This window comes from Gobio gobio, assembly GCF_949357685.1.
Source record: "Gobio gobio genome assembly, chromosome: 18".
Classification (NCBI taxonomy): domain Eukaryota; kingdom Metazoa; phylum Chordata; class Actinopteri; order Cypriniformes; family Gobionidae; genus Gobio; species Gobio gobio.
The window spans coordinates 36,064,624-36,084,455 of NC_137111.1; the positions used below are offsets into that span (position 1 = coordinate 36,064,624).

At 42.6% G+C, this 19,832-nt stretch overlaps 1 protein-coding gene across 2 annotated transcripts; it reads left to right on the forward strand.

The window, feature by feature from the left end:
• The first annotated feature begins 9,015 nt into the window (after positions 1 to 9,015).
• On the forward strand, positions 9,016 to 17,109 carry desi2 (desumoylating isopeptidase 2). Of its 2 annotated transcripts, XM_079842534.1 has the most exons (5): positions 9,016 to 9,579; positions 13,416 to 13,488; positions 15,644 to 15,737; positions 15,823 to 15,964; positions 16,058 to 17,109. In XM_079842534.1, the coding sequence occupies exons 1-5, from the start codon at positions 9,541 to 9,543 to the stop codon at positions 16,298 to 16,300; spliced, it is 591 nt and encodes a 196-aa protein (XP_079698660.1). In that variant the 5' UTR covers positions 9,016 to 9,540; the 3' UTR covers positions 16,301 to 17,109. The 2 variants fall into 2 exon arrangements, with proteins under 2 accessions (XP_079698660.1, XP_079698659.1); XM_079842533.1 differs by lacking the exons at positions 9,016 to 9,579; positions 13,416 to 13,488 and having other exon boundaries at positions 15,402 to 15,737; positions 16,058 to 17,044.
• Positions 17,110 to 19,832: the final 2,723 nt, after the last annotated feature.

A 19,832-nucleotide genomic window follows, 5' to 3' on the forward strand; every position in this document is an offset into this window, starting at 1 on the left:
GCCCATGCTGACCCCTGTCCACCACCAAAAGCGGCAACAGTGGGCACGTGAGCATCAGAACTGAACCATGAAGCAATGGAAGAAGGTGGCCTGGTGTGATAAATCACGTTTTATTTTACATCTCGTGGATGGCCGGATGCATACGTCACTTACCTGGGGAACACATGGCACCAGGATGCACTATGGGAACAAGGCAAGCCGGCGAAGGCAGTGTGATGCTTTGGGCAACGTTCTGCTGGGAAACCTTGGGTCCTGCCATCCATGTGGACGTTACTTTGACACGTACCACCTACATAAGCATTGTTGCAGACTGTGATGAGGTTCGATAAGGGTGTGGGTGAGGAAAGGAAGAAGGCGGGGTCGGCGTGACTGGGACTCGCAATTTTATTCTCCACACTTTAAATACAAACAAAATGGGCGCTCGTAGGCGCATCAACACAGTAATAAGTCTCAGCAGATCGTCAGTTAAATCACTCAGTTTCACTCAGTTTCACTCAGTTTCACTCAGTTTCACTCAGTTTCACTCAGTTTCACTCAGTTTCACTCAGTTTCACTCAGTTTCACTCAGTTTCACTCAGTTTCACTCAGTTTCACTCAGTTTCACTCAGTTTCACTCAGGTCGTACAGGCAGGCAGACACGCACAGTCCCAGTCCAAAGCTCTCTCTCCAAAGTCTCTCCCCGCTGCAGCTTATATGCAGTCTCTCCATGCCAATTACTGCAATCAGACACAGGTGTTACTCATCAGCACTTGACCTACTTACTCACCACTCAGCTCGGCTCTCTCCTGCTACAGACCTTGCAAAACCACGCCCCCTCCGCCACATACCCCCACTACCAGGCTGGGGAGCCATCCGGCCTGCAGCCCCCCCCCTCCTGGAGAGGAAGTCAGCCACAGCCATCTGAGCACCCGGCCTGTGGACCACCTTGAATTTAAAAGGCTGTAAAGCTAGATACCAACGGGTGATCCGCGCGTTGGTATCTTTCATGCGGTGGAGCCACTGCAAGGGGGCGTGGTCCGAACAGATGGTGAACTCCCGCCCCAAGAGGCGAAGGGTGAGAACGGTCCATCTGATGGCCAAACACTCCTTCTCTATGGTGCTGTACATCATCTCTCTCTTAGAGAGCTTTCGACTGATGTACAGCACCGGCCGCTCTTCACCGTCCACCTCCTGGGACAGGACTGCGCCCAACCCCCTGTCTGTAGGAGAAAAGGGAGAGAAAAGTTAGGAGCTTGTAAGAGCGGTCCACCACACAGAGCAGCCTTTATCTGAGTAAAAGCCTGCTGGCACCGCTCCGTCCACTGAACCGTATCTGGTACCTCCTTTTTAGTTAGATCAGTCAGCGGGCTAGCGAGGTCCGAATAGTTAGGCACAAACCTCCTGTAATATCCCGCTAGCCCCAGGAACTGTCTAACCTCCTTTTTGGTCTTGGGTCTCGGACAGGTCGCAACAGCTGCGATCTTTTCAATTTGGGGACGCACCTGACCATGACCCAAGTGGAAGCCCAGATACTTTACTTCCACCCGCCCAATTGCACACTTCTTCGGGTTGGCGGTGAGCCCCGCCCTTCTCAGCGACTTCAGGACAGCTCGCAAATGCTGCATATGACGCTGCCAGTCTGCACTGTAGATGATGATATCATCTAGATAGGCAGCGGCATATGCAGCATGCGGCCGGAGAATTCTGTCCATCAGACGCTGGAAGATCGCAGGAGCCCCGAACAAGCAGGAAGGAAGGGTGACAAATTGGTGTAATCCAAACGGCGTGGTGAAAGCGGTCTTTTCTTTGGACATAGGAGATAAGGGGATCTGCCAATATCCCTTTGTTAAGTCCAGTGTCGAATAAAAACGAGCGGTCCCTAGCCGATCAAGCAACTCGTCAACCCTCGGCATTGGGTAAGCATCAAACTTTGACACCGCGTTTACTTTACGATAATCCACACAGAACCGGACCGAGCCCTCAGGTTTAGGAACTAAAACTATCGGCTCGCCCAGTCACTGTTGGATTCTTCTATTACCCCCATGTCTAACATAGCCTCTAAATCTGTCTGGACTACCTTTTTCTTGTGTTCAGGCAAGCGATAGGGTCCGGCCAGGTAGAGGCGAGAACACGCCAGCAAACTCTGCTTGTAACCGTTGTACGTCAGTGAGCTGCGAGGGTGAGAGGTGGTCTCCCCCAAAGGCCAGAGCGAGAGATTGAGGTTTTTGGACCGCCTCTGGCCTGAGATCATCCTCTCCACTCACTACTGTCGCTAGCATCACTGACTCGGCCTCAAACCATTTCTTTAACAGGTTGAGGTGGTAAATTTGACGTGCCCCGTCCCTATCTGACCATATCACCTCAAAGTTGAGATCTCCAACTCGCCGTGTGACCTCAAAGGGCCCTTGCCACTTTGCGAGTAATTTAGAGCTAGACGTAGGGAGTAACACAAGCACCTTATCTCCCGATGAGAATTGACGGAGTCTAGCGCCTCTGTTGTACTGCGGTCTCTGTTTGTCTTGAGCCTGTAACAAATTCTCCAAAGACAGCCGCCCCAAAGTGTGGAGTTTTGTTCTCAGGTCCAGGACATACTGAATTTCGTTCTTACTCGCGGAAGGTCCGTCCTCCCAAACCTCTCTAAGGACATCCAGCACCCCCCGAGGCTGGCGTCCATAGAGCAGTTCAAAGGGGGAAAACCCTGTGGAGGCTTGGGGGACCTCGCGGACAGCGAACAAAAGAGGCTCTAGCCATTTATCCCAATGTTTGGCGTCCTCGTGAACGAACTTACGAATCATGGCTTTTAATGTGCGATTAAAACGCTCGACCAGACCGTCCGTTTGTGGGTGATAGACACTGGTGCGAATCGATTTAATGCCCAACAATTCGTAAAGCTCGCGGATTGTCCGTGACATAAACGCCGTGCCCTGATCGGTGAGAATCTCTTTTGGGATTCCCACCCGGGAGATTAAAGAGAACAGCGCGCTCGCAACACTTTTCGCCGAAATAGTGCAGAGCGGAACTGCCTCAGGATATCGCGTTGCGTAGTCGACGAGGACTAATGCAAAGCGATGTCCTCGTGCTGACCTTTCTAATGGCCCGATGAGGTCCATACCAATTCGTTCGAAGGGGACCTGCATCAACGGAAGGGGGCACAATGGTGCTTTTGGGGTGGCCGGTGGATTCACCAACTGACATTCACGACTGTACGCAAGTGGTGTGCGTCTTCTCGTGAATGCCCGGCCAGAAAAACCGGGCCATGAGACGGTTTAGTGTAGCTGTTTGTCCTAAATGCCCGGACATTGGATTAGAATGAGCTGCCTGAAAAGCATTTCCCGGCGGCTTTTAGGTACCAACAACTGGGTTGTATCTTGTTTTGACTGGGCGTCTTGGGTCACCCGATACAACCTATCTTTTATAACTGAAAAATAGGGATAGGAGAGCGGTTGGTCAGGATGGAGGAGGTGGCCGTCGATGGAACGGACCTGACTAAACGCGTGTTTGAGCGTCTCATCCTGGGACTGTTCCAGGGGAAAGTCATTGCGGTCTGTGAGAACGGGAGTCTCCAGAGCGCTCTGTTCCCCCGGAACTGACCCCAGAGGTCCCGAATCCACCTCCCCCAACTGAGCAACCGTCACCTTCCTTTTTAATCTTTTCCCCCAAGAGGCATCCGCACACAAATGCCCCAATAATTTATTAAAGGCTGGCCAATTGGTTCCCAAAATTATCGGATGCCGGAGGTGCGGGTTAACTGCAACCTCAACACTATGCGTTTGTCCCCGAAATTGGATATCCACGGGCAACAACGGATAGTTCACCACTTCCCCGTGCACACACCTCTCCTTAACCATGCGGCTATTACCCAACGCCTTAGGCTGAACCAGGCTTTGATGGATGGAGGTCTGGTTACAACCTGAATCCACCAAAGCCTGATAAGTACCCCCCCTTAATACTCACGGGTACCTGGTACAGTCCGGCTTGATCGGGGGCAGCTTGTGGCACGTCGGGGACCCGGATCAGCGTCCCCACCTCCATGACTGGACACCGATCAATAAAGTGTTCCGGGTCCCCACAGCGGCAGCAAGCCGTCCCAGACTTCCCTGCTGCCCTAGTGGCTGGAAGTAGGTCAGCGTATTGGCGTGTAGAGAGTGCCGTTGAGGATGAGGAGGGGAACGGGTCGGTGGTCACTCCCCCTCCCCTGGGTGCCGGTCTGGGAGCTGCCGTTGCCCCGGGCGGAGCACCCGTCCTCCATCTCGACGCTGGTTTGGGCAGCATCCCACCGCGAGACCTGGGAAGAGGGACAGGTTTGGAGAGAGGAGGGGGAAGGGGAAGGAGAAGAGCGAGAGAGAGAGAGATGCCAATGGCAGGGGCTCACCAATCCCCGTGGCACGCCAACATTTGATCCTCCGCCAGCTGGATGGCCTGGTTCAGCGACGTCGGGCGGTGGCACTGGACCCACTGCGTGGTCTTCCTTGGAAGCTGCGCGACGAACTGCTCCAGCACCACCCGATCTACGACTCCCTCGGCATCACTCCCGTCGGCCATCAGCCACTTGCGACATGAGTCCCGGAGCTGGTGTGCAAAAGCAAATGGTCGACCGGACTCTTCGAGGGCCAGGGTCCGGACCCGCTAGCGATGTTGTTCCGGGGTCCGGCCGACCCGCTGAAGGATGGCGTGCTTCAGGTCGTCGTAGACCAGGAGATTCTAGACTGGCAGTTGGTGGGCAGCTACTTATGCCTCTCCGGAAAGCAATGGCAGGAGCCGCATTGGCCAGTCCGACCTGGGCCATCCCCGTGCTTCAGCGGACCTCTCAAAAAGGTCGACGAAAGCCTCGGGGTCGTCGTCTGGACCCATCTTGTTGAGAGGCAGCGCTGCGATGGCGTGCTCCTCCCTCACGGCCAGCAGTTCCTGGTGGTGTTCTTGATGAAGACCCGCGAGCGATCGTACGATGTCGGCAAGTGGCGTTCCCGGCGGAGATTGCATGACGGCGGCAATCTTCTTCCTTTCCCGGGTTTCGGCACCAGTGTGATGAGGTTCGATGAGGGTGTGGGTGAGGAAAGGAAGAAGGCGGGGTCGGCGTGACTGGGACTCGTGGTTTTATTCTCCACACTTTAAATACAAACAAAATGGGCGCTCGTGGGCGCATCAACACAGTAATAAGTCTCAGCAGATCGTCAGTTAGATCGTCAGTTAAATCACTCAGTTTCACACAGGTTGTGCAGGCAGGCAGACATGCACAGTCCCAGTCCAAAGCTCTCTCTCCAAAGTCTCTCCCCGCTGCAGCTTATATGCAGTCTCTCCATGCCAATTACTGCAATCAGACACAGGTGTTACTCATCAGCACTTGACCTACTTACTCACCACTCGGCAAGTCTCTCTCTCTCCCGCTACAGACCTTGCAAAACCACGCCCCCTCCGCCACACAGACCATGTACACCCTTTCATGGAAACGGTATTCCCCGGTGGCTGTGGCCTCTTTCAGCAGGATAATGCACCCTGCCACAAAGCAAAAATGGTTCAGGAATGGTTTGGGGAGCACAACGATGAGTTTGAGGTGTTGACTTGGAATTCCCCAGATCTCAATCCAATCGAGCATCTGTGGGACGTGCTGAACAAACAAGTCCGATCCATGGAGGCCCCACCTCGCAACTTACAGGACTTAAAGGATCTGCTGCTAACATCTTGGTGCCAGATACCACAGCACACCTTCAAGGGTCTAGTGGAGTCCATGCCTCGACAGGTCAGGGCTGTTTTGGCAGAAAAAGGGAGACCAACACAATATTAGGAAGATGGTCATAATATTATGCCTGATCGGTGTATGTATATGCTTGAAAATATTTGAGATCCTGTAAAAAAATGGATGTACTCAATGCACTATTGTCATTTTTCGTGCAATAATAAAAAAGCTCCACCTCTGTGGATCTAATGGGTGGAGGGATAGAGTTATGGCAAAGTCATTTGCTCAGGTAGCTCATCTTCTTTCACCATTTAATTACTCTACAAAATACTTTAGAAATATATTTACCAACCAAGATTGGTACTGATAATTCATGCAATCAGCTAAAAAGTCAGGTAAGTTGTTTGGCTACTGGAGGGTTGGTGATGGATCTCCTTTTTCTTATTTATAAAACATTTGAGAAAAGTTTGATAAGAAAACTACTGTAAATAGATACAGCACTAAATAAGGCATACAGTACATTGTCTATAGATTTCCCACTTTGTTGGGCTGCCCACCAAAGTGTTGTCTGATTATGTAACAGTATAATTTTGAAACCATATCCAATGACCATCTACAAACCCATTGAACTGAGTTATTGTTTTGTGCCTTGTAGACCTCAGGGAATTCCATGTAAGATTTGACAAACATATAACTCCAGGGTATTTACTAAAAACAAAGCACTTAATAATAGAATATGTTCAAATTTCTGCATTACTTAATAGTTTTTTCAATGTACAGATTGTGCTTAGCAATCCATCAAAGGATCTGGTGAGAATCTGTCCTAATAGGCCTGCGTATTTTTTTGATACTGATGTTGTAATTTAAGATAAGAAATGAAAAGCACAATGTTGTTTTTGTCATAAAGTTGTATAACGTTAAAAAAAAACAAAAAAAAAACAAAGCAACTATGTTATGAGGACCAGTGCTATGACCGCATGTTTTTCTATAAAAATAAACTGGTAGATCTGTTTTTCTCCCAGTGAAATACATGTGAGGCAACTGATGATAGTCATGAGTTCTCTTAGTCTCACAGCTTGTGTTCAATGACTGAAAAAGCTTTGGCTGTGAGTTGAATATCTACTACAAAGATGTCTTTCGCCCAGACATGGATCTGTGAGTATGACAAAAGCCACGTGCCACTCTTTAAGTGCAAAAATTTAATGAACCCTTCCAAAACTACAATGTTGTCATATTTTTCTTTTCTTTAATTATAATGGGAAAAAACTTCATAGTGTGGAATAATTCTATTCAGAAAGACTATTACTTCAATGCAACCATGCATCAGATGTGTGTGTGTGTGTGTGTGTGTGTGTGTGTGTGTGTGTGTGTGTGTGTGTGTGTGTGTGTGTGTGTGTGTGTGTGTGTGTGTGTGTGTGTGTGTGTGTGTGTGTGTGTGTGTGTGTGTGTGTGTGTGTGTGTGTGTGTGTGTGTGTGTGTGTGTGTGTGTGTGTGTTCGGCAGTGTGTTGTTGTAGAAACAAAAAACCTTCCTTTGGCTCTGTAGTAGCCTGCCTTCATGAGGCCCAAACATGGAAATCTATGCTAGTTAATGAGAAGCTTCATGAAGAGGCCTAGGGAACGCATGTGGGTGCAACCTGGCTTTATCTCAGGGGATATGAGCAGTCATGTGGTTTATTAGCAATGAAAGAAAAGGGAATGTGTTTCATGACTTTCAGAAGTACAGGAGCTGTTTTGTTCACAACTCTGAAAAACTGGGTAACCTTAACCAACCCTATGAAATTATGAATAGGGGTTCCAAGAATCATCTTACCTTTTCTTGTGTCTTCAATGTAAAATTGTGGAATTACAGGTGGGTGTCAAATTATTTTTAAATAACTCTTCAAGATATGAAATATTAATTTGATAAAATATGCTACGCGCTTGATTTCAGTGGACATCGTAAGAACTGATATGTAGAAAATGTAGTGTAATTTATGCACATGCATATGCACACAAACCTGGGTACCTGCGGTTAGTAATTTGCATAAAAAACATCCAAACTATTTCCATTTTCCATTCTTCTGCACAACCTTTCCTTTACAGCCTTCATTACATATATGATGAAATATGTATTTAAATGAAATATATAGGCCTATGTATACAATTTTGTGTTAACACATTTATAAGACCACCCTGATGTGATTTTTGCATTCATGTGATTTCAGTTGTTCCTAATTTTTTTCTTATATTTAGAATACATATTAGTATGAAAGTTATTGATTTGTCCATGAAAACATTCATACATAAATCTGAATGAAGCTGTTTTTGGGATTAGATAGTAATAATTCGTAGATAGTTTTCAGTTTAATATTTGTAGTTGACAATCTTGACCACTTGATGGCAGAAATTTGATATGCTCTGAGGTTTTTTTTTTCCCACTCAGCTATTGTGATGTTTGTGCTGTATTTGCAATCCAAATGCAAGCTATTCATTTCTCCTGTTATTCCTGAAAATAACAGACATTTAATAATCATTAAAACTATCTGCTTTCTTCATAGGTGTGACTAACGCTTGCCTTTGTATGTAGTTTTGATCCAGGCCTTCATTTTACTCATCATTCTCCGTTCTATTTTCTACAGAAATGTCTTCTAAAGATTAGTTACTACAATATTTCATGAGTGTGTGTATGTAGTTCAGATACTATCACTCATCATTCATTAAACACAAACAGAATACTTTTTTTCAGTGTATAGATTGTTGCATTTAGTTCACACGGGACAATTTATGTAGTAATGGATATATGAATGATTAACACAGCGTATGTTTTATAAATAAAGTCCATTGCTAAAGATATAGTTTAGATGGCTCCGCTCCTGTACTATCAATGTTTAAATACCAAACTGTTCATGTAAATTGTTGATTAAGTTCACTGGGGCCCATTTTCAAAGTTATTTTTTAAATCACACAACCAAGGAATGTTTTTTTCCCCCAAATTAAATATACATTGTCACAAAAAAATCTGTTATTTGTGTTAGGCCTACATGTTATTCTATAAATTACTTTCTGTAGGCTATAGATTCAAAACAAGCAGTGAACCATGTAGGCCTAATTTGTATAATGTATTATAAGCTTTTATATTCACTCAAGGGTTAATTGTGTTTCCTTCCTCAAACACAAATCGCATATAGTTTTGCTCATATTTACATACTGTTTTATCTATTCCGCAAAAAAACTTGATTTATTATCTTGTTAAAATATTGATATATATTTATTTTCATATTGTACGGGTGTGTATCGATAAGACACATTAATGTAATGATAAAGGGTCCATGTGTGGAGGGTGTTTTGTTCTATAAAAGCATCAGAGTGGCAGTAATGCACTGCTGTGAGGTTGGGCATCATCATTATCAGGCACGCGCATTCAGTTCACCCGCACTATCGTGAGACACACAAAACGGGGGAGGCTACTCATATCGCGGGTGCTAAACGTCTTCCTTTTATCTGAAGTACATCTGCTTTCATTTCCGTTGACTGTAAAGATCACTTCGTTGTCTGAATGGCTGAGTCTTCACGGATATTTTTATCTTTTGTGTGCCGTTCATTTTTGCCTCCGCTGGTCAAGAAGCTAAATGGCAGTTAGCCTAGCAGCGTCGCTACTCCCTGTAGCTGGACTAAATAGAAGTGGCCTAAAATTCAATCAATGAAAACCCCTTTCAGGACCAGCTATTAGATGTCTCTAAACTGTTATAAACCAGCAAAAGTCAAAAGGACGCAGCAGCAGCGGTGCTTACAACGGGGGGAAAATATTCCGGGTGCTGGGAAATAGTGAAAAGAAAAACGGAGGAGGACAGCAGCAGCAGCAGCTGGTCGGCAGCTAAAGTGAAAGAAAAACACTTACATCCCTGTGATGGCAAACGAGCCGGTTATTCTGAACGTTTATGATATGGTAGGTGCCTTTAAAACAAATACAGATAACTCACTCCAGTGACAGAGGCGTTATATTGTTTGCATTAGTTCAACACATCCAATGGCTGTGTCCTAAAACAAAGTGAGCTGCCTACTTCGGCATCATTTTGGACACGTTTGAACGCGTAGTCAGTTTACTGGGTTTTGGTTTTGAGACGCAGCCAACGTCGGCATTAAAAACGGATAAAGCTCCATTAGTATTTACAATAGCATGTTTAAAATTTCAGTGGCAGCTTATCAGAGAGGATCCAGCCTTTGTTTTATTTCCTTTAACAGACTAACCATATCTCTGCACGGTCATCAAGTGTTTCAGTTGTAGAATTGTATGTGTCGAGATGTGACAGTCTAACTAACTGAAAGCTGCGACACAGTTAATTCAACTGTCATTTGAATCCACCTGTGATCTGAGACAGCTGTTGAGAAGTCATGCTAAACACAGGCTGCGTCCGAAAACCCAGGCAGCTGACTCGTTCCCTCTGCCTTATCAGACAATGACTTGTAAGGCAGCGTTTGTGCATGAAGGCACCTCACGAAACTAATTTCGGACACACTACTGAGGTAGCGTAACAGTTTAATGATCTACAGCAAAATAGAGAGCGCTTTGGTGAGAACTAAACAAATATCGAATTACTACAGTAATAATTTCTCGATAGAAATTACATCAGAAGGGTAAAATGTTGGTTAAAAAAAAAAAGAAAGTACATTTACACACAAACTGACCAGCAAACGCAACTCTCGGACGCCTTTTTCCCTGCTCAACTGTCACAAAACGGAACGCACAGGATTGTGGGATATCAAAAGCAGCGAAGGATACATGTATGCTGCCTTCAAAACTTGATCAGATGAAGGTATCTCCGGAGACAGGAAGTGAAGCTAACATTCCTACCTTGAAATTTGTCCTCCGAAGGCAGCATTTTCCAGGTTTCTTACGCAACCAGTATGTTCTGTTTTCTAAAACGACTCAGTTAATCAGTATCACGCAAAATAAGAAAGCTTTTGGACTCTAAATCCGACTATACTAAGCACTACAGCAAAATTGCGAGTAACGTTTCCTTTATAGTCCAATAAACAACTAATTAATATCAAGTAACTTGCGTTTCAGAACGTTTCAAAAGAACTTAAAGGCACAGTATGTAAGATTTTTAGATTAAAATATCCACAAACCACTAGAACAATGTTATATATTTTGTTGACTTGTGTACTTACATTATCCCAAATGTTTCCAAGAATGTTTAAATCCAGAGAAATAAGCAATTTTAACCAGGACACGGACCATGTCCGTGCGTCGCCTATCAATGACATTATACCCACATTACCCTCGAGTTCCAGTTTTATTTTGTAGAAATCCCAAAGACGCTTTAATATTATCAGTTTTATTAGACAGGTGAGCAACTGTTTGGATACATTCATCGACAGAAAACGAATCATTGTTATATAGCTCAACACCGTTAGTCTTATTGTTTAAATCTCGATTTCTTGATTTACCGCGAGCATCAAGTTTTACCATGCCTAATATCGATCTAGCGCACTGCAGTGTGCAACAAGAGTCTCATAGTAGCCGCCGAGCGAATGCACAGAATAGCATTATAACATAACTTTCAACGCACTCCGATATTATGTATCTAATATGATAAAACAGCGCTGCGTACGCATGACTGGAAAAAGCGGAAGCGGACGACATAATAAAAGCTCCGCGAAATCCAGGCGTCATCAAGCTACGCCTTTGTTTTGAATAAGTGACATATTGTGGCTTTAAAAGCAAGCTTTGTGTGTCAACAAGCATGGAACAGACTAAATGCTGACTGGAATATATAAGTGGAGAGAAGCAACAGGGAGTTTTATCTTCAAACTCCACTTAAAGTTTTCTGTCCAACAATGCGTTCCAGAAATAAAAATCCCATTTATTTTCTACATGGGGAATTGATTTTTAACGATAAATTATAAACCGCTAAAGAGGTTGTTTATCGATGGTATATGCTGTAGTTGCAGCCATCATTCCTCGTTATATCATCTTTTCAACAATGGAAATATTGGTTGAAATAATCTTTTATTCATATACATTATAACACATTAATTTTACCCCAAATGTACAAATGCATTGTGGGCTGAAAGGAGACTATACGAAATTGACTGGAAATATTGATCGTACCATCTAAGTAATGTGAATAGTCTCCATTTAAAGATTAAGTCTGTCTCATGTGTCTCATTAACCCCTTGAAACGGGGTCATGGAAATGTATACTTTCCATAGGCCTCTTCACTCATGTTGGGCTATTTTAAGCAAATGTTCTCACTTAAAGATCAAGACTAGAAATTTGAGCCACCTCTGGGTTTTTTTTTATTTTTTTAAGTTGTCAAGTTGTAATTTGGATGGGAATCGCTTTACAAGCTGTATGCTCATAGTTAAGCCTATAAACCATGTAGGGGATTTATAGCCCATTTGGCTAGAGATGGGAAATCTGTCAGTGGCAGTGCTAATGTGTAGTTTTTTTTGACAGACTAGTGGCCTGTGATTTCTAATGTGTAGTTTGTAAGTTCAAGGCCAATTCATTATAAATGTTAAGTATAATAAACCCATGATCCCTCAAACACTGGTATCATGAACCAAGGTTCTACTCTGGTCTTTTTTTTTTAATGAAAGTCCCCTTACAGCAGTTCCCAAAGAAACATATCAGTGTGAGATCTCCCACATCGTTCAAGTCGGAGCTTGTAGATTTTATTTTCTAATCGCAGCTCTATTGGCATGAGAGTACTCTTGCTGAAAATCACACTTAGAAGCCAGTTGCTGATCACAGAGGGACTAATCCCCAGTTTTGTGATGAAGGATATGTGTAATAAGCTTTGAAGTAATTGAGGCCAAGGGGATAAGAATCTTATTTCACAATCCTGAATGAGGAGGAGTTGGAGAACTGTCTAGTTGCTTAATTTCTCTAATCCCTTAACACTTATTTTTGACAAACTTTTCTTATTTGAAAACATCATTTTACACCGTGCCAAAATCCTTAGTTTATATTTTGGAGCAATATGCATATTGACTACTTTTATATGTTTGTATTACATATGCGTGTATTACAGTTAATTTACGGCTGCACACTTAATGCTGTATAACGTCGGTCATCTAGAAACCAGCTGGTTCAGTGACATCTTATTTTCTGGTGACACTTAATCAATTGGGGACAACAGACATGTTAATGAGATGGGTTTGGGTGTAGACACAAAGGTTTGTCAAGAGCTCAATCACTTTGCCTGTCTATACATATCCATACATTACTCTGCAATGCATGTTTACTCATTTTGAATGCAGCAATTGTCTTGGAATAAGCATACTTTAATGGTTGCACAGCTATTCATATTGGATTAGTAGAGAGATGATGTGCATAGGAAAACAATTAATTTCAACCTGGTCCAAAATATATTAGGAATGTTTTTTGATAATGTTCATAGCAGTCTCATATACGTATATTCACTTCAAATATTTGGGCCACCCACAGAAAATTTCAAAACGTTCAACATATTTCCACTCCACAGAATTGTAATGCTCATTCAGTTCTACACATCCTCCCCATCCCTTGTGTGTTTATTCAATATTTTGTTTTAACTTGTCCTTAAGAGTATGGTAGTACTGTACACTTCACTGTCCATAATTAAGAATGGTTTATTATGGAAAATGAGAATCTATTGAGTATATAAAGAAACATTGATAACACCTTACCATTTCAGATTTAACCACTAAACATTGCAATCATCCCATTTGTCCTTGAAATACTTTTTTACCATTTGACAGTATGTCACTCAGATTTGTTATGTTTCCTTATAGTACTGGATCAATGAGTTCACTACCTCTCTGGGAATTGGAGTCTTTCACTCAGGAATTGAGATCTATGGCAGAGGTAAGGCTTGTGATATGACTCAGACACAAATGAGTCAAGCTTCTCAGAAGTCTAGTGTTTAACTTGCATGACTGCTACAAAGAAAGAAGGGGGTGTCTAAACATGACTAAACCTCATATCGTAGATCTGTTGATGCAACAGGAAAAGACCTTGACATTTTGTGTGGTGTCTGCCTCCAAAGGCTTCCAGTTCAATCAGAAGAAAAGTTGTTTTGTTTGGCAGTTCTAGGGATTTTGCATTGGCCTTCTTGAATGTTGTATGTGAGATCAAAATGACCAATACGTGCCCACAGCCCTCCATTAGTACACACACATTAGGAGCAGTGGGCAGCCATTTTTGCTGTGGCGGTATTGCTCCTGCCGGTATTGAGAATCAAACCCTCAACCTTTGGGTTACCAGTCTGAGGGTGCGTCTCAATCAGCTCCCGAGCTTGTGAATCTGTATATTGTGTTCACACCCTGGTTTTTCCGGTGCATTGTGGGACTTTTTAGGGAGAGAATGTTTCAGTGCCCTGGAAGGATTCTGCTTTTGAGACAGCCCTTAAAATGGCAGACTCCCTGTTCAGTGCCCTGACTACTGAACTAGGGAGCTGATAGAGACGCACCCTGACTCTCTAACCATTAGGCCATGACTGCCCCTAAATAACTTAAAGTGCTGTTTGCACTTTATAAGGTTCCTACGCAGTTTGGAAAAGTATGGAATTTGATTTGAGTAAATATGGAAAAAAGAAAGCAGAGTATGGAAAAATATTTGCATTTCCAGACTATTGCCCCAATTTAGTGAATTGTATTGCCCCAATTTAGATAAATGTATCATACAAGAAGTGTGTTTTCATGTCAGCTGTTTAGTGATTGTGTCAAACACGATTTTTCATTATGCAAAAATGCAGGTTATTAGCGTTTTGGGTTTCTTCTCACAATATTCTTAGCACCGTATTACAGAGCCTTTAAAAGGACCTTTTCAAAAATAAAAATATATACAGATTTCCTTAGCATAAAGGACAATGCACAGTTTAGCACTCTGACACACCTATTGCACCATCAGCCCATTCCGCGGTGTGGTTTCTTGGCCACCACAGAGTATGCGTTACAGCAGACCTAAGGCCTTGAAATATGACGAAATATATCACTTTTTTTTAACAGTACCAGTCTTTTTTATAAACGCTTGGACTTGGCAAATAGGCCAATACACACCGCTGCAATGTACCATAAGTCCATTTCGTGTCATGGTTTCTCCACCGCCACAGAGGACGCGTTAAATTGGACGTTAGGCCTTGATATTAGAGGTACTACCTGTGTTGCATTCGTCCAATCAACAGCGGCGGAACTAGACTTTTATACATGGGGTGGCCAAGAAAAGCCACATTTTGAACAAACAGATCTCTATTAATTCATGCTCTCGTTTTCTTCATAGTAAGATGGTAGTGAAGGAAGGTTATAGTGTGTATATATAAAACTAGAAATTGTAATGCGTAAGCACGCAAACATTTCCAGTGCGCATGTGAATACTTTCTCAAAGGCACAAAGTTTTCGCGTACATGCAAAAGTCTGTATAAAAAAAAAAATAAAAAAAATATTTAGAGGCTCTGTATGTTGTCACTTCGAGAAAATCAATGGGAAAAAAACATTTTTTACAGATTATAAAGCTGAATATAATGCTGTGTGAACCATTTATGTTAAATATGGTTTGAACATCTACAGAGAGGTTTGGAAATTTGAGTCTGGAAAAGTATGGAATTTTGAAATTGAAAATGTGTAGGAACCTTGACTTTAAGATCTAATGTAATCTCAAACACATTACATTCACTTAAGCTATAAGCGACTCCATTTATGTGAACCTTGTGTATTTTTGATATAACCTTGTCTGTGTTTGACTGTTTAAGACCAGTAAGACAGAAAAAGAACCAGTACTCATGCACTGTGACAGCCAGCTTCCTGTTTGCACACATCGGGTGTGTGCGCTCTGAAAACCATATATTCGTAGAGCGTGCGTGTAAAACGATTTGAAACTGGGAAGGCTTTAAATTGCATGCAAATTATAAAATGTGCACTGACGCACAATACTAACAATCTCTCTGTGAAGACAGATCGTGGTGACATTAATCGTTCTCAGTCATATCGCCGACCCATATCTGATACTTTCTTTTGTGTTGCAGAGTTTGCCTATGGAGGACATCCTTATCCTTTTTCAGGTATATTTGAGATAACACCTGGTGACGCCACAGAGCTCGGAGAGACATTCAAATTCAAGTGAGTCCGAATCTTTATATCCATAGCGATCATACTGAAAGCATATGTCTGTAAAACCCCCTTCCCTTTCTTCTTGCTTTCTCAGAGAGGCCATTGTTTTAGGGAGCACCGACTTCACAGAAGAGGATGTAGAGAGAATTGTGGAGGAAATGGGGAAGGAATATAAGGGGAACGCCTACCACCTCATGCACAAGAACTGCAATCACTTTTCCTCAGCACTATCAGAGGTAAGCCGAAGGAAGTATATACATTAATATAGTGGGTCCAGGTTGCCATAAAGAGCCAAAAATCTCACCATATCCTCTTCACATCTGCGCCAGATCCTCTGTGGGCGAGAAATCCCGCGCTGGGTGAATCGACTGGCCTACTTCAGCTCCTGTGTGCCCTTCCTTCAGAGCTGCCTGCCAAAGGAGTGGTTGACGCCGGCGGCACTGCAGTCCAGTGTTAGTCAGGAGCTCCAGGGAGAGCTGGAGGAAGCAGAAGATGCCGCGGCCTCTGCCTCAACGCCTTCCTGCGCCGTGGCACCCGCTCCAAGACCTACCCGACACCAACCGCGCCGATGAACCCCGCTGCCTTGACTGACAGGCCACCTCTGGTTAAAGCTGGACCACGGCTTCTGCTGCCAATAGACCCCTCGCCCCTTCTCCCGAGAGACTAGCAATTCACCAGCGGACTAGATGAAGCCTACCTTCTGTGTTCACTGATTTATTTCAGTATCCTCAAGTGACCGTTACTGGCCTGGAAACTATCAATCTTGTTTACTGTAAAACTTTCTATGGGTTCGTCAGTGTTTCAAAATAATTTTTTTGGCCTTTTATGTTTTGTTTTAAAAACTCAGGACTTGAATACAATGGCTCTGTTCAATCACCGTTTTTGTTTAAAACAATTTTTTTTAATGCTTTTCTTACGCTGGAGATGCTCGCTAGCCTTTTCCCCCTTATTCCAAAAGAAAGCGCCTAGACATTTTCTATGGAAAACATTTGTTTACAGATTTCTTGTGTTCCAATCCGTGTATGATTGTGCTGTTGTGTGCGGATTACAAAAGCCAAATCTCCACACTTTTGTAATGACACATCCCACACTATGGTGACTGTGCCTGAAGATTTTTACCGTTACGTGCTCCGAGAGCTCTGCACTCTTTCTCTACAGTTCTCTACCTGTTCGGTCTGATTTTAGTGGCAGACTTCTTATCCTACGAGTCTTTCCTCAGATGTTTTACACCTTTTTAGTTTTTAGAGTCTTCTATGTACTTGGGACAACATTTGTATTCCATTTTATGAATATTAAAGAAAGTATACAAGTTCTCGAACAAGACTTCATTCTGACTCAGTGGTAACATACATGAGTGTTGTTAAAGGGATACTTCACCTTGAAATTTAAATTGTCATTATTTACTAACTCTCATGAGTTTATTTCATTAATCGAACATAAAAAGAGATGTCTAGTAGAGTGTCTGATCTTCTCCATAAAATAAAAGTTAAAGCGCCATGAAAGTGGTCCATACATCTCGTCTGGAGCTATATGATAGCTTTGTGTGAGGAACAGACTTAAATTTAAGTCATTATTCACAAAATTTTAGCTTGACAGCCGTGGTCACCATTCATTTTCATTTTGTGAAAAAGAGCAGCTTGGATTTTCTACTAAACATCTCTGTGTTCCATGGAACCACAGAAACCATTTGGATTTCAAAAGTTATAAGGGTTAGTAAATGGAGTGAACTGTACTTTATCTAAACGGGTTATTACAGTGCACTACATTACTGTACATCATCAATATTTTACACATTACAACTAAAGGGCATACAATAGAACACACCTGTGTCATAAAACATTATTTCACCCTGTGTCAAGCCGCATATTTAAAAAAAAATAAGTGAACCTTTTGGCATATAGAACTCAATTTTACCACTATCAATTAAATGTATCATAATGCAAATTGAAACAAATTTAGGTGTTTGCTTTGTCTCCTCATGTATTTTTGCCATAAGATTGAACGTCTTTATGCCATTGAATCATCGTAAAGGTATAGTTCAAACAAAAATAAAAATTCTGTCATAATTTACTCACTTTTATGTTGTTTTAAACCTATATGACTTTCTTAAAGGGATAGTTCACCCAAAAATTACGAATACAATCATTTTAACAGCAGTGAATGGCAGCCCAAAAAAAGTGTATCCATTCATTATAAAAGTAATCCATGCATCTCCGGGGGTTAATAAAGGCCTTATGACGTGGCTTGGTAAACCATGTGAGGTGTTATACTTTCTTCGTAAGTTGAATATGGAAGGTGGTCGGCCGGATGCTAGATATTTTACTTTATAAAGTTTTAAATATGGATATTTTTCGTACACAAACCCATTGATTCACTTCAGAAGGCCTTTATTAACCCCCCGGAAGTGTATGGATTGCTTTTATAATGGATGGATACACTTTTTTGGGCTTCAAATTTTGGGCAACCATTCACTGCTATTATAATGCTTGGATTAGCCAGGACATTTTTTAATATAACTCTGATTGTATTTGTCTGAAAGAAGAATGTAGGATGGCTTGAGGGTGAGTCAATTATGGGATCATTTTCATTTTTGGGTGAACTATCCCTTTAAGTAGACCATAAAAGAAGATATTATGAAGAATGTCAATAACCAAACAGTTCTGGTGACCATTGACTATCATTTGTATGGATATAAAACCATTGAGACATTTCTCAAAATATCTCTTTTTGTGTCCCACAGAAGAAAGTAAGTCATGCAGGTTTAAAACAACATGAGAGTAAGTAAATGAAGACATAATTTACATTTTTGGGTGACATCATAACCCTTTAAACTAAGCTGTAAAAATGTAACAATCAAAATGAAAAAAACTAAATTTTACGAATATTATTCTCAGAGCTGAGTTAAAATACCAGAAACTGTTTCCACAGTGTCTGTATTCACAATCTCCTGTGTGTTCACCCTCGAACAGCAGGGAAAGGCCTTCAAAATGTCACCAATTCCATTCGTAAGTAAGATTGAGAGGAATGGGTCCACAAGTGGGCCAAGATAGAGAAGAAGATCAGCTACAAGTCCTAAGTAGTAAACGTAGGAGCTCAGAGACAATGCCTTGAACAGTGTATTTAGGACAAAGGGGAGGTAAATCATACAGTAATTACTCAATATGGCCACCTGCATACCCATAATCTTGTTTCTGTTAGTCACAGGTGTTGGCCGTCTTGTACACCATAAGGCTCTGACAGAATCCAGAAAGAAGAACACTAGGAGCGGCAGTGGGAGAAGAAGAGCTATGGAAAACAAGACCACGTATCCTTGGTAAGCCAGGAAGAGTATTGCGATCGGAGCTACCCACACAGCCAATGAAATCATGCTTGACTGCTTGAGTTTCACGCAGAAGGCATTATATTTTGGGCAGGTCACCAACAGGTATCTCTCCTGAGCGACGCAGACCATGAACACAATGTTGGAAATGATGCCGAAGTAGAATATCAGGGAGGATATATCCATACTCGACATATTGATTTGCTTGGTGTCCTCCGAAGACGCCTTCGGCCGCCCAAGGATGTTGAAGATGTCGGATGCGAGCAGGCTGATGAGGTAGACGGGAGCAGCCTTGCCAGTTTTTGCCTGCATGCCCATGAGGTAGATAGAGACGCCGATGCCTGGAAGCCCAACAGCAAATGTGATCCATCTGATGATATCTTGGATGTGATCTATTCTGCCGGTGCCATTGCTGTGAGGAGCCGTGCTATTACCGTCCAATACTGTGATGGTATCCATATGTTGCAAAATCACACTGGTAGTTTGTAGTTGCTAGTTTTATTCAGACATCCAAATTGTGATTAATATATCCCATCTGATGCCATGTTAAGAAGAACATATTCTTCTGTTCCAGTAAGTGATGCGGAGTCGTATGGCTCTTTACTGTGGTAAACAGACCAGTTTTTGTAAGAGCAACATAAAGAGGGCATGTTTACTCAATGGTTTTAGCTATCACCTTTTTTATGACTCCGGAAAATGTTTCTATAAGCTCTTTCATTGCTGGTTAGTCAATGCAAATATGTCCCATGTTTTCACATTAGTTTTATCTATGCAAGCTCTTACCA

Coding starts and splice junctions, on each gene's coding strand:
- desi2 (XM_079842533.1), top strand. CDS start 15,517: ATGCAAATTATAAAATGTGCACTGACGCACAATACTAACAATCTCTCT. Junction 15,738..15,822: donor GGAGAGACATTCAAATTCAA/GTGAGTCCGAAT, acceptor TTGCTTTCTCAG/AGAGGCCATTGTTTTAGGGA. Junction 15,965..16,057: donor TTTCCTCAGCACTATCAGAG/GTAAGCCGAAGG, acceptor CATCTGCGCCAG/ATCCTCTGTGGGCGAGAAAT.